At 37.1% G+C, this 14,271-nt stretch overlaps 2 protein-coding genes across 2 annotated transcripts in view; one reads left to right on the top strand and one right to left on the bottom strand.

The window, feature by feature from the left end:
- Positions 1 to 458: 458 nt before the first annotated feature.
- Positions 459 to 11,866, top strand: LOC116180422 (oxysterol-binding protein-related protein 6-like). The gene is made up of 7 exons (XM_031500393.1): positions 459 to 769; positions 2,157 to 2,362; positions 2,870 to 2,987; positions 5,363 to 5,595; positions 5,648 to 5,885; positions 5,930 to 6,609; positions 10,204 to 11,866. Exons 1-7 carry the CDS (start codon positions 532 to 534, stop codon positions 10,675 to 10,677), a joined length of 2,187 nt encoding a protein of 728 aa, XP_031356253.1. The 5' UTR covers positions 459 to 531; the 3' UTR covers positions 10,678 to 11,866.
- The window catches only part of LOC116180700 (glutamate receptor ionotropic, kainate 2-like), a gene marked incomplete at its 5' end in the record, with an annotated part of 4,545 nt that continues 1,924 nt past the window's right edge, over positions 11,651 to 14,271 (bottom strand). Inside the window, 1 exon segment of the mRNA XM_031500816.1 lies at positions 11,651 to 11,749. Within this exon segment, the coding sequence (XP_031356676.1) occupies positions 11,651 to 11,749 (99 nt within the window).

The raw sequence follows: 14,271 nt of genomic DNA on the forward strand, positions 1-14,271 counted from the left end.
TATGTTATTTGAACAGATACAAAAAAATAAAAAAAAACACTTTCTCATAATGAGAATCTCATTGCTATTTGAGCTCTTTTTGTAGAAACTATCAACATTCTCTTTTATTTGACCTATAAAAAAAAGTACATGCGGGATTGAGTGCCATTTTTTATTATGAATACAACGATATATGGCGTACATAAAAAAATAAAAGTTGAAAAGTGTTGGCTTCAACAGGATGGTGCACTCGCGCAGTGCGCACAACGCCCTAATCGTGCGAGAATACTCTCTACTCAAATTTTCTGGAAAATGTAAAAGTTATCCAAGAGTTATCATGCACGATTAGGGTGGTTGTGCGCGGGTGCACCATCCTGTTGAAACCAACACTTTTGTTTTGTTTTTTTGTGTCCGTACTTATATCATTTTATTTGTAATAAAAAATGCTACTCAATACAGTACATACTATGTTTTACTATGACACCATTTCATTTTCAGAGATATTTCATACTTAACAAGGGAATTCTGATATATGGAAAAAATCCGAACGAAATGAACAAAGGCAAGATCCACGGTTCCGTCGATGTAGGATTATCGGTAATTTCTAGCAAACTTACTGGCTGTCGAATAGACATAGACGCGGAAGAATATATCTATCATCTAAAAGCGAAAACCGACGAAAATTTTACGGCGTGGCTGAAACAACTTACCGACCATAGGCTATTTCGACAACACGGTTTGACTTATGGCAGTAAAGCTGGAATTTTTCCTTCTTTGCAAACGACTGAAGGTAAGTTTGTCATGAACGGATTGTTGTGAATTATATCTAGATCCAGTGTGATTATTATTATTATAGTACTAGGGATGGTCCCAGTCGGTTTGTGCACTGTGACCTTTTTGTCTATTGGGCTCCCCAGTATTGTCGAACCTTCAAGAAACCCTGTATCGTTACCAAAGTCCGCGACTTTCTAGATTGATAGACACATTGTTGTTTCCTGATGGGTTCAGGCCCCAGTACCACATCCCTTATGTGTTGCTCAACAAGTTTCTTCAATAGTTTTAGGGTAAACGACGTTAGACGGATAGATCTAAATTCTAAATGACTTAGCTTGGACGTCTGAGTCTCGCCCAGGTCAGGTATGAGTATGACCTCAACCCTTAGACCATCCTGCTAATTGTAACCAAGGACATCGCCTGGTGGAGTTTCAGGGTAAACGACGTTTAGACGGATAGATCTAAATTAACGACACTTAGCTTGGACGCGAAACCATCTCGCCCAGTGTCAGGTATGACTCTGCCTCAACCAGTCCACCGCTGCCTGGTGGACGCATGTGATTAACAGCGCTCCCTCTCGGTAACGACACTCCGCCAATTTGGGCGAAACCATCCCAGTGGACAAAACGTTGACTCTGTCAAGGTTCCAGGTTTTGATTCGCCCTGGCTCCTTTTCCGACAGCGTTCTTTCAGGTCTTCATGGACAAAAGCACTTCAGAAGCTAAGACCCTGCACTTCGCCTAGGCCTATCTCCTATCCGCCACCTGGGGACGCGCTTGGTAGGCCACCCCTCATCCTGTGTGGTACTTTTGATAGGGTTTTAAATTTAGTATGTTGAAATAGGTTGATGTCGATTGTGCATCTTATATTGGAAACCATTGTTTTTGTTTTTTTTCTTTCTATCAAGTATTAGGTCAAGTGGTAGTATGTACTCACAGGCTTCTGTGTAGCAAGCGGTTTGCCACGGTTAGGTGCCAATTGAGAGAGAGAAATTTATTTTAATCAATTTTTAAAATTGTATTAACAATAATTATGTTAGTGTGCGTTTACAATGAACGTATACGTAAATATTTCATAAACTGTAACTCGTACATATCCGTATCGTTTCCGTAAATTTACTTCGCTGTTTACAATAAACCAAAGATCATACTACAAGTAGTATGATATTTGACCGTACGTAACTTTTAAACATTTTCAACCTTTGCGACTATGCGCAAGACTTACATATCGCTTACATATACGTACGTAAAATTACGTTCATTGTAAACACCTTCGTATGTTTCTATACAGTTCAACTTTGCGAAATTTTTACGTTTTATGTATTTCTTACGTATACGTTCATTGTAAACGCACACTTATGCTAAAATATTGCCATAAAAATAGCCATGTTGCTTTTGTTCTAGAATCTGCAGAGGCCTTGTTAAAAAATGATTGTACCGACAGTTGCAATACCTCTAAAGAACTAAGTACGAGGTTGTCATCTTGGATTAAAAATGTTCCTTTGGACGACATAGAACGCGATATTGCACAAACTGAAAAAAACTTAAAGAAATTATCACATTTATTGCGACAAGTTGATCCTAAATCTGGAAATGCGAGCAATTTAGAGGTAAGCCACGTTTCTTTGCATGGCATGTTACTCTTCATTCAATCAGTGCGAATCCTCTGCATATTGATGCATTAGTACTACTGATCGGAAGCTCAAGAAGCAAGCAGTTAGTGTTCATTGTAATTTTTAAAGTCTTGATTTGTGTCACTCCTTATTGTAGCCTTATGGAATCTGCAAAAAGAAAAATTGGCTCTAGAATTAACATTGTAGCGTACATAATATGCTAATTGGCAATTTACCACTATCTGTGATAAATTGTTAGTTGCATTGATAAGTAATGGTTTGATTGGTATTGCTGACATATTACTTTTAAAAATATTGTTTTATGTATTCGATTAAATATAAAAAAATAGAAACAATAGACAGCTCATTTGCTAGTATTATCAATGGACTTTAACTGAAACTGCTTGAACTTAAAAGCACTAATTCACTTGGATTGGCATAGCAACAATTAATTACAGCTTTGAAATTATAGCTATTTTACTAAACGTATGTTTGAATTTTTAGAGAATTTCAATTAATAGCACCTGTTCAACTAACTTAGATGTAGCTGGAAACTTTCTTCAGACATCTGAGCCGTTAGACAATCAAGCTTACGAAAAAATTTACGGTCTTTCTAAAGAAGGTAAGTCATAGCTTTTGTATGCTACTCTTATATTTTTTTACCAAAACTGTAATTCTAGACCGTGGATTTCAAATGATTATGTTTGAGTTCACCGAAGCTTGTGCTCGCATGATTGTTTCATGTTTGTATAATGGAATTATGCTTATCAGACTTTTCTTAATGGATCTAAATAGTTTAGTTTCCTATGTTTTCTATTCCGTTTTCGTAAAGAAAAATTGTCGATTCGATTGACCACCATCTCCAATATTGCAAAATTGCAAAACAACTTTCAAAAATGTGATGTAATGAATAGAAAAGTTCATGAAAAGTGAAACTTTCGCCCGTGAAGTCCCTGCTTATCACGAGGTGACAGATCAAAATTTCGTTGACTTTTTTTTGCCCATTTAAAAAAGATTTTTAAAACATGCTTTTGTGTCACTTTTGTGGAAACACAGAAACTTATGGCCGTTGAAGTAACAACTGAAAGAAAAACACCAAGAAGTCACAATAAAACTTTAATAAAACGCGGCAAAGCTGTCATCATCAACCAACAACCAAAAGAAAGTTCTAATCTATTTCTATTTATTGCCGTGTGCAATGGCATGCTGTCACTACGTCACTCATAAAACACCTGTCCAGCTAGCTCACAAATCATAACTGGTACTTAGAACATTATAATCTCTCCTCGTATAATCCGGCATCTGCTATAAGAAAAATACCAATATTGGCTTAAAATTTTTCATATCGGGAGACTCGGTGACCTCGATCAAATTCATTACACAAATTTTGATGAACACCTCAAAAAATTTTGAGCACCAAAAGAAAAATCTATCATGAGAACTGTTATCTGGGTCGCACTTTGGATTCAAATACACACATAATTGATTCAGAATGACAAACATTTATTCCGAAACACATGAAAGAATGAAGACAAAATCCCTGAAAGAAAGAAAGAAATGCTTACAAACCTTATTTGGACTTATTACCCCGCACGCGGGCGGTCGACAATTAAAATTTAAAAAATCTTGAATTGCTGACAGTTTTCTCTTAATAATCCAAATAACCTGGTGGTAAAAGGTTTGCGATACAAGGCGCACTTAACTCACACACAAATGCTGACAGCTTATGAACTTCACTTTGCTTTATAACACAGAGTTAGAAAACAAATTGAAAACTGGCTTGATGAATAAGATGACAAATCTTTTGTGGTTTTTCGACTTAATAAGAATAGAAACTTTCCCAAATCGGACAAACGCGCGTTAAACTTTTCACACAACTAAAAGTTAACTTGCTTTTGCACAAATTTATTATAAATAATGACGAACTGCATCTTCAACTAAACAAATAAGGTCGTACGTCCGAAAATTTAGCGTATAAAATGTAACCGTGACGAAATCAGCAGCCCCGTGTTCTCGTTGTCTCTAGTATTTAAGGGAACACCACTTCTATCATAAAATAAACTCCTGCTTCAAGAATAAAAGATAAATAAAAATGATAAATCACAACGGAACGCATCAAAGCATCCCCACTTCGCCAAATGAAGCGCGTAGTAACATCTACATCTCCTCTGATGACCGAAAAAGCACGTGCGAAAATTAAATTTCACCTAAAAATAAAACTTCTTGTCGCAAACGACCAGGTGAAACCTTTTATAAAGGACATAAAATCGACCAGATGTGTCTCACTTCTGCCACCTTCTCTAAATTGAATAAATCACAAAAGCGATAAAATTAAAACGAAAAAAAATTATCTGATATATGTTGAAGAGCTTTTAAACATAAATATTTTAACCCTACATTGTCTTTTTAAATACTACGCCCCGTACATACCATTTACAGTGCGTTCGAGATTAGAGGGTCCCTTCAATACCTGTTTTATTTGGCGAAAAAATTGTCAAATATAATTTTATATGTGACATTATGATCTGTCTTATCTCATATGCTAACTTTCTGTATCATTTCCGGTCTAACCGGAAATCGATGTAACTTTTGTTTTTCAAATGCAATGTCTATGTTTTTTTTACAATATTTGAAAAGCCTTACAGCACACGGCATGCTAGATTTCATCAATTTTTTAAATATTGAATAACGAATTTCCCTGAATTAAAGTGGAAACCTTTTAAGGGTTGGAAGAAAAAAATTGCAGTTTGAATTTTTTTAATACTAATTTTGTATTCATTATTTTCATGTTGTGAAAGCCACATATACGAATTTTTTTCGTTTCGTGGACTCACCTTATATGTTATGTCTTCGTGTTTAATAATTCAATATGTTTTGTGGCCATAGAAACGATACCTCATAGATAAAAATTCATTTGTTCCACTTTCAACATTATTTGCTGAACATTTTATAATTTTATTGACGTATATGTTAATATTTCCATTTTGGTTGTTGCAGTATTTAGTTCAGTTAAAAATGTGGTTTCGGTACTGTCAGTAGAAAAAGATGCACTAAAAGAAGTTTTAAATCAAGAAAGTCATTCTTTAGCCAATTTTGATCTAAACGGTGAAGTTATTACGGGCCTGAAGAATAGCCTCAAGGAAGCGCTTCATCAGAATACGGAGTTAAGGCGTCGCCTAAAGGCAATACACGACACCTCCGATTCCTCGAACATTTCCCATTTACAACTCGTAATTATCAGTCCTTAGCTAATTTAGTTTAGTGTGTAGTTTTCTATTTCAGAAGCAAAACTCTAACTCTTCGTTAAGCGGCAACTCTTCTTGTATAAGTGCTAGCGAATATTTTGATGCCGAAGATTTACCTAAAGATGAAGACAAAACGGAAATGGCGAGTGGCGATTTTGAAATTCCTCTATCGACCAGAGGTTCAGATACCAGCTCGGAAGCTGGTTCTTTTTCAAGTAATGAAAGTGTAAGTTCGGGATCCGAAGGTGAAATGGAGTTTGGACACACAAGTGAAGGTCGGTAATAATAATTTGTGGTGTATACTGAAAAAATGTTGTAGGAAGCAAGGGTCTTACGGGCAGACGAACTATTCTTCCCGTACCTCGTCCTACTACAGAAGGACTATCATTGTGGAATATTTTATATAAGAACATCGGTAAAGATCTCTCACAAATAAGCATGCCAGTCGCGTTAAATGAACCCCTCAATATTTTGCAAAGGCTGTGTGAGGAACTGGAATATTCTGAACTGCTGGACAAAGCGGCGGAAGTTAGTGATCCATATGAGCGTATGGTTTACGTAGCGGCATTCGCGGTGTCCGCCTACGCCAGTTCTTACAGCCGCGCTGGAAATAAACCGTTTAATCCGCTGTTAGGTGAAACTTACGAGTGCAATAGGGAAGATAAGGGCTTTCGTTTTCTCGCCGAACAAGTATCTCACCATCCTCCTATTAGTGCCTGTTATGCGGAAAGTAGAAATTTTATATTTTGGCAAGAGGCGAGAGTGAAAACCAAATTTTGGGGCAAGAGTATGGAGTTTCAGCCTTTGGGAAAGGTGCATCTTTGTTTCCCTAATAGTGGCGACACCTACGTTTGGAATAAAGTCACCACTTGTGTTCATAACATTTTTAGTGGTCAGCGATGGGTGGATCAGTATGGGGAGTTGCATATAACCAATAACCAAATTTCCTGCAAGCTCACGTTTGCAAAATCGAATTATTGGTCTTCAAAACGTCATGAGGTTTGTATATTTGTAGATTTCATTTTTTGTAAGCAAAAAGAAAATGAAATAAACAAAAATCATCATTATATCAACAATCAATGAAACTTCTTTGTACGCAATGCCTAAATTCTACTAATTACCCCTTGATGGTACTTCTTGACGTGTGGACCCTCAAATGTTCGGTGATCTATGACAGATATACGCAAAGAACAAACTTAGCGCTCTTTATCGGTTACTGACGCGTGTGTGCCTAAAGCACGGGATTCGAGAAAAAGGACCGGCGTCACGCGCTCGACCGTTACTGCTGGACAAAGACTCGAAACCTTAAGTGATCTGGATCTTTCGTTTGTTGGCATACCTTTATGAGAGTTTATCACGCACATTAATATTAAATCTTATACTGAGCATATACAAGATGTTGTTTAATCATGTCACTATGGGGGAGTTGAATGGAAGTGCCCCAGAACATGATCGCGACTGTTGAATATTCCAAAGAGTTAACAGCAATTTAAGAAAAAACTATATCAATTGGATAAACAAGTTGTAAATCAGCATATGCATGATTAAAGCGCATTTTTGGTAATACCTGTGGTAATACCGATTATTATTATATTAGTGAAGTTTAAAATTATCGATCTCACAAGTAATTTTGGCTGCGTTAAATAATTAATTTTATTTAATTGCAATTGAGGGCACGTCTTTATTTTGTAAAACAAATCACAAAGTAAATAATTAAGTTTTTATACTGGTAGCGCTATCTAACGGTAAAATTATAGCACCTCCGAAAACCATATCGAAATTATTTTTTTCAATTATCGATCTCACAAGTAATCTAACTCAAAATAGACTAGAGCCTGCACATCTACACTACAGCAGAAAGCTTTTAGTGAAAATTTGAAGTCTCTCAGCCGGCCAGCCAGTCATAACAAATATAATAGCGTATTTTTTCAAAAATGCGCTAAAAATAAATAAATTTGTTGAATATTTGTTTGATGTTATCAATTGAAGTTTCTAATGTAATAGCGCGAGTTTTTAAATTAATGAGTGGAAGAATGTTTTCCGTATAGGCAAGGCTGTGTGCAATGGCATGCGGTTACTACCCCACTCACAAAACACCTGTTCAGTTAGCTCAAAACAAATCAAAATTAAAACTTAGAATTTGATCATCTGTCCTCTTACACTTCCGGGATCTACTATAAAGAATTGACTCAATTTGAGGTACTCTGACTTCGATCAACTTCCAAAAACTCCAGCGAATTTATTACACAAATTTTGATCAACACCCGAAAACTCTATCTGGATCGCACCTTGGATTTGAATAAACACACAAGTAATTGATTCAAAATGAGAAAAATTTATTCCGAAACATGAAAGAAACCAACCAACAAAGAAAAGCTTATAAAGCCTGTTTGGAGACATATTACCCCGCACACACGCGGTCCACAATTAAAATAAATCTTAAATTATTCACAGTTTTTTCGTAATAATCCAAATAATCTGGTCGTAAAAGGTTTGCGATATTAAGCGCACTTAACTCACACACATGCTGACTGCTTCTGAACTTCACTTTTATAACACAGTTAGATGACAAACAAAACTGGTTTGTTGAATAAGATGACAAATTTTTACGGACCTGCTTCTGCACAAATTTATTATAAAAATGATGAACTGCGTCTTCTACTAAACAACAAGGGCTGACTGCTCGAAAATTTAGCGTAAAAAATGTATAGGGTGGCCAAATAAGAATGCGAGGTACTGCATCTGGGAACCTGTCCATCGTAGAGGCTTGCGGTAAAACTTTATTACTAAAACGGCCACGAGAAAAACCTGGAAAATATTTTTAAGTTTGTGCAATGGCCGCTAGGGGGCGTAACTGCAATCTGGAATCTAAAAAAAGTGATGTTTCTATGAATTCCGCTATATTAACCTAACAAAAAAATGTCCGGTCTTTGAAGTTGACAATAATCTGAACCTTTTTGATTGAAATTTTTCTTGTATCTCTAAAAATGAAGTGGTGGGGGGTATTCAAAGGTTTCCGTAAAGAACACCCTGTATCTTCGAAACGGCTGAGCCGATTTAAACAAACTCGGGTTAGTTCAAAAGATCTATTCTTCAGCTACAAATATACTATTTGAAGTTTTGTTAGTTTCACATATCACCGCTTGAGGGCTTTTTTCGACATTCCGACAGAAATGGTTAATTTTCTCAAAAAAATTAAATGCATTGGTTTGATTTTTTTTTCATGAAAAGGTAGCTAAATGATGCCTAAACAAGCTCGCGAAAACAGGTGACCCACCACCAGGTTCTTGGGTAAGGCCCTGTGTTGGAGCCGTCCCCTCTTTTGAGGAGCCTGCCCCATTACCGGACCCCTTTTGAGGGCCCGCCTTGTTGGTCCCCTCTGACGAGGAGCCCCGAAAGGTTTTGTTAGAAGATTCCATACAATTCCCACGAGTAGTGCGGAAATGCGGTCTCACCTGGGCAGAGCCGCTTGCCCAGGGCTTGGCTGCCAGCCCCTTCCCAAAGGAAAGGAGCCACCACTCGGAGGTCGCCCGGTATCCGAGGGGCACCGTTATCGACACTGCACCCCAGTGCCACGCAGTCCTCGGCACGGTTGCTAACACCTTGACTTGGGAGGTTGGTCCGCGGCGACGACCTTCGTCGCTACTAGCCTGGGTTTTAGCCCCGATGAGCCACACCGAAGCACGAGTCATGTACGATCATTCAGGTGTCTGTATGGGCTTTCCCCTATCCGCCACCCGGGGACGCGCCCGATGGGTCCCTAACCACACGGGTCAATTACCACTAGCTTTGATAATCACAGCTTGAAAAAAACGTTGACCAGTTGTGTGTTAGTTAAACGATCTGATCCAAATTGAGCAATTTAAAAGCGATAGCATTAAAACGAAAACTACGCAATTACAAACAATTCTAAAAGGAAAAACAAACACTGAAATACAAATTCAAATGAAACGAACCAACTCTGTGCTTATTTTGTAAATTTACTTACTAAATTGAAATACACTCATATACATGATGTCTCAACATTATTTTTGGTGTGTAGGCCGATATAACGTCTAAATGATGTTTACCCAACAATATGTATAATGTAGATACCTATTCAGGCATTGTTACCTATCAGTTGAGAAATTAGAAATTAATGATTGGTCCAATGTAGTGTTTCGGGGCTTTGTGCATGCGGAAAGAAAGCTGTAACTAAAGTTTGGTGCTTATATGGCAAATCAGTTTCAAATGTTTGCATCATCAACATATAATAAATGGAATACACGTGCCAATGCTAAGCATGGATACTGCAGGTGAGAGAGAAGGGAAAACTAAGAGGGCAAACTGTCTCGTACAGTTACGCATCTGATTGGTTCTTTCAACAGAAGCGATCGCATTCGCACTCAAATTATATTGAAAGAACAAATCAGATGCGTAACCGTAAGAGACAGGTTGCCCTTCTAGTTTTCCCTTCTCTCTCACCTGCAGTATCCGCGGTTATCATTGACACACGCAGTCCATTTATTATATGTCCATGGTTTGCATGTCACAATAACACATTAGCTTGTTGAATGTTTGAGACACAGCGTAATTTTAAGTAAATGTCAACAGGTAGTGGGAACAGTCTGTGATGAGAATGGCAAACACGTAAGAAACCTATTTGGTAAATGGTCCGAAGCACTATACTGCGGTGTCGCACCATCAGCGAGATGTATATGGCGTGCGGGCACCCTACCACCAAATCACGATCAGTTTTACGGTTTCACTCGTTTCGCAATCGAGTTAAACGAATTGGAACCGGATTCACATCTACTTCCACCGACCGATACTAGATTGAGGCCCGATCAACGCGCACTCGAACTAGGAAACTTGGCGAAGGCCGAACAGTTAAAATTACAATTAGAAAATGCCCAAAGGGAACGGCGAAAAAAGCGATTGTCTCAAAATGTACAGTACCAGCCTCAGTGGTTCTCGCAAAACGATAATAACGATCACACTAATGACGAATGGTTATATAACGGTAAATATTGGGAAGCACGTAAAAGTGGAACGTTCTCTGAGTTACATTTTGAATCTTTATGGTAACATGTAGATTCATAAAAGTTGACTATGTAGCTAGGTTTTAATTGTGGTTTAAGGTTGTTAATTTCTTGAGGTGCCTAAAAATACTTTTTTTACTAATTTAGCTAAATTGTGACAGTATTGTTTAAAAAAAATGTAAATTGATAGGCTTTTGCAAATCTAGAAAAATTGTTGTATTAATTCAACTAAGTGATACAAGTTATGCTATAATTTAAAGAAATTTTTGGTTTGTCCGTTTGTAATACACGAATTAATATGCTCGAATTTCATTCATTAAAATGAGCTAAAAAAAATGAAAAGTTACAGTTGTATGGTAATTAATATTTATTACTATAGGGAGTGCGTGCAGATCACGTCACCATGTCTTTCTCTTGCTCCCTAGTGTATACATTTTTAATCTCTGCTGAAATTTACAAGTATTAATAGATAAACAACTTTAAAGAAAAATTATGACTGAAAAAAAGTTATAGGGTATAAATGGGGTGCTTGAGTTTGATGTTTGTTGGTGCTACTTCCTTGAAATGGCTTGACACATTTCAAACTCTTGTTCCTGTAAAGCAGAATGCTCATTAGGGAACTGTTGCATGTAGCGTACCAGTGACAATGTCATTAATGTTCAGTCATTGCAAACTGCTGTTGTATCCAGTATGGCCACTGATAAGGATTGTTTGTTGGTTTTTGCTGTGAACACAAAAAGTCGCCTAGTGTTAATTCTGTTATGTGGACATGCTTGCGAACCGAACTGTACAATAAACAACAGCTATGTGGATCTAGAAAAAATAAATAAAACAGGACGCTTGGCTGCCTGTATGGAGGCCACTGTTGACATTTATAAACAAAGAACTTCGGCACCTTGACAAGCACTTACTGCAACAGTTTGATAGTGGGTACGTGGCTCTATAGTCTAATTCGCTATAGACAAATTCTGATGCAAAAATAATGATGAAAACATAATTTAACCACTCTTCCCACGACGTTACTGTTCTCCAACTGTGCAAGGGAATTTTCTAAAAGCCATTTCTAACATGAAGCTGCTGTTGCTGGGATAATCTTCAGAAACTTCAATACACAAGTGCTGAAACAAAACACACATCTCATATTCCAATAGTAAATTCGTTTTTCAATTAAGCAACAGAGAGCCTACATGACTAATCAGTGTTCAGTGGTAATAGGCCTTTCAAATAGGTACCGCTAATTACAAGCGAGCAAACCAATTTTGATCTGACTTTTATATGTGTTTTTTACTCTTTAATTGTATAGTTATGAAATTTTATTTTTTATTTTATTTTAGTTTGTTTTAAGTTTTGTTATTCATGAGATTTTTCCCATTGTGTTACAATTTTAGTATAAATGTTTGATGCTTTACTGTTAATGTTGCAAATTAAAGTTTTGCAGTTTGAAAACGTTAGAAAATGATGTAAAACAACTAATAAAATATTTCTGTAACTACTTGTCTGGTTTTAAAGTTTCGCCCTTTTTCGTAGTTGATAGCTGTAAACTATCTTTACCCAAAATCCTTATGAAACCTTCACTGTCAGGAAAATTTAGTTTCTATGACGGAGGCAGACTTAGACCATATAGTACATGGACTGCTATTAGCCCTATGCTTTCAATACAAAACGAATGGTCACGGATAGAGGGCACCGTAGTCGTGGGTATGTGAATCTCGGGGTAAACTAAAGTCGTGTAAACACCACTAGGATCGCGTAAAGAGTAGCTTTTATAATAACTGCATAGTACGGGAAGCTTTAAATACTCTTGATTATCTTCTATACGTCCACAAATAAGAGTAGGTTTGCTTTTTTGGCATATCTAGGCGATTAATTAATTGACGTTTGTTAATTTATAGGTTGACAAACTCAAATCGTGCCTAAGCGGACAACTTCGGACAGACTCGTTTATCCTGAAACTAAAATACCCAGGCGATGTCCTTGACCATTATTTCAGCAGTCCATGTACTATACGGTCTAAGGAAGCAGACCAGGCTGCTTTTTCTGCCGCTTGTTACTTTACCGGCAGCACCTGTCACATTGGTATTGTCTAAAATTACAAGCCATGCTGAGAAGTTTGGCAATGTTTTCCGAAAGTCAATCGGTGGGGCGATAAAAGTTTTAATGGCGTCTTGTTGCTCTTGAAAAATATGAAATGCTCTGTGTATACAATAATCATGAAGTTTTCGATTTTGCCCATTCTGCGCAGATGCGGTGAACAGGGATTTTACACACCGAAGCTTGACAAAAAAGTTAGCGCGAGTTAACAGTGTTCTAATCCGTAGCCTACTGATAGATCTAGCCGTGACATTGCTTTAGTGACGTCACAACTGGAGATGGGCCACTGCAACGCGATTCTATGTGTTTAAATGCAATTTGATTTGCGCGCGTACTCATTTAATGCCAAAACATTTAGTAATTACTTGTTTTGAGCCGCAGAATTGTTATATGTTTTTTCCTAATTATAGACACGTGTAATTATGCAAAAACTTTTATTAAATACGTACATAAACAACAAATACTCACTGAAAACAAATAAAATTTAAACATTCTATACACACATCTGCCATTTTTTGCCTTACACAACGAAGTTGAGGTAACGCTCATGTGCTCGATTTTCCGTCGTCTGCCTATCTGTCTGTTCCATCGAGATCTCGGCCCCTGGACCACCTAGAAACTACGGGTTTTCGGTAATTTGTAGTTGCTAAGGTCTATATTTTCCCGTTACTCATCATTTACATCCTTTTCATATGTGATGGCTCATTTTCAAAAATGGTGGGATACGCGTCTTCGGCAAGTTTAATCTGGTCTCGTGGAACTGTTAATACTGTACCGTCTTGCCTAGTCATCTTATCTACCCGAATAATGAAAATTTCGGAGAAATGCTTTATACAAACCCTGGAGTAGGTAAATAGTAATTTCGAAATTGTGAATACTAGTGAATCATCTTAACCATTTTTTTATTGTCTTCATTTTTCGGAAAACGAAAAACCGTAACCTTGTCTCTTGAACTATAATTGCTTTTGCAACCAGGGACGCAGCACGTATTTGGCATTTTCTTACTTATTCTGTTCGAATACATTTAATTTAAGTATACAATATTCAAAAATAAGTTAACATAAACCTTACTTGGAATTAATTACATTAAAAGTCGATATGACGGCCGCCGTCAGTTGTGACGTCAACGCAATAGTGGGGATCAGTGTCATGGCTAGTTCTATCGGTAGGCTACGTCTAATCCGAGCCGAGTTGGTGTAATGGCGGGTCTAGCGTTTATTGTGTTGTTTTGTTTGAAAACTGTATTTACAGAAGTAGTAGTTGTTTAATTCTTTCTTATACTAACCATTGAATAATGTCAGCACAATTTGTTATTGTTTACATTATGCGTAAAATACGGTAATAAGTTAGGCAACTACCATACATACCTATTGAATTTAGAAAAGCTGTAGTGTTAAATTAAATTTGCCGCTTTCATTATTTCCCCCACCGATCTTGTACTTGTATGACTATGATGCGCACCATGCGCTCGCTCTCTTCTCGCTGCTGTATGTCAACTCACAATGCACTAATAAAGTACTGCTCTTTTTGTTATTACGCTGCCTTTATT

Source organism: Photinus pyralis, unplaced genomic scaffold (genome assembly GCF_008802855.1).
Source record: "Photinus pyralis isolate 1611_PpyrPB1 unplaced genomic scaffold, Ppyr1.3 Ppyr1.4_LG9, whole genome shotgun sequence".
Lineage (NCBI taxonomy): Eukaryota > Metazoa > Arthropoda > Insecta > Coleoptera > Lampyridae > Photinus > Photinus pyralis.

Excerpts from the sequence above, each read along its gene's own strand:
- LOC116180422 (XM_031500393.1), top strand. The coding sequence starts at position 532 with ATGAACAAAGGCAAGATCCACGGTTCCGTCGATGTAGGATTATCGGTA. Across the intron at positions 2,363-2,869 it reads GAAATGCGAGCAATTTAGAG|AGAATTTCAATTAATAGCAC; the intron begins GTAAGCCACGTT and ends TTGAATTTTTAG. Across the intron at positions 5,886-5,929 it reads GTTTGGACACACAAGTGAAG|GAAGCAAGGGTCTTACGGGC; the intron begins GTCGGTAATAAT and ends AAAATGTTGTAG.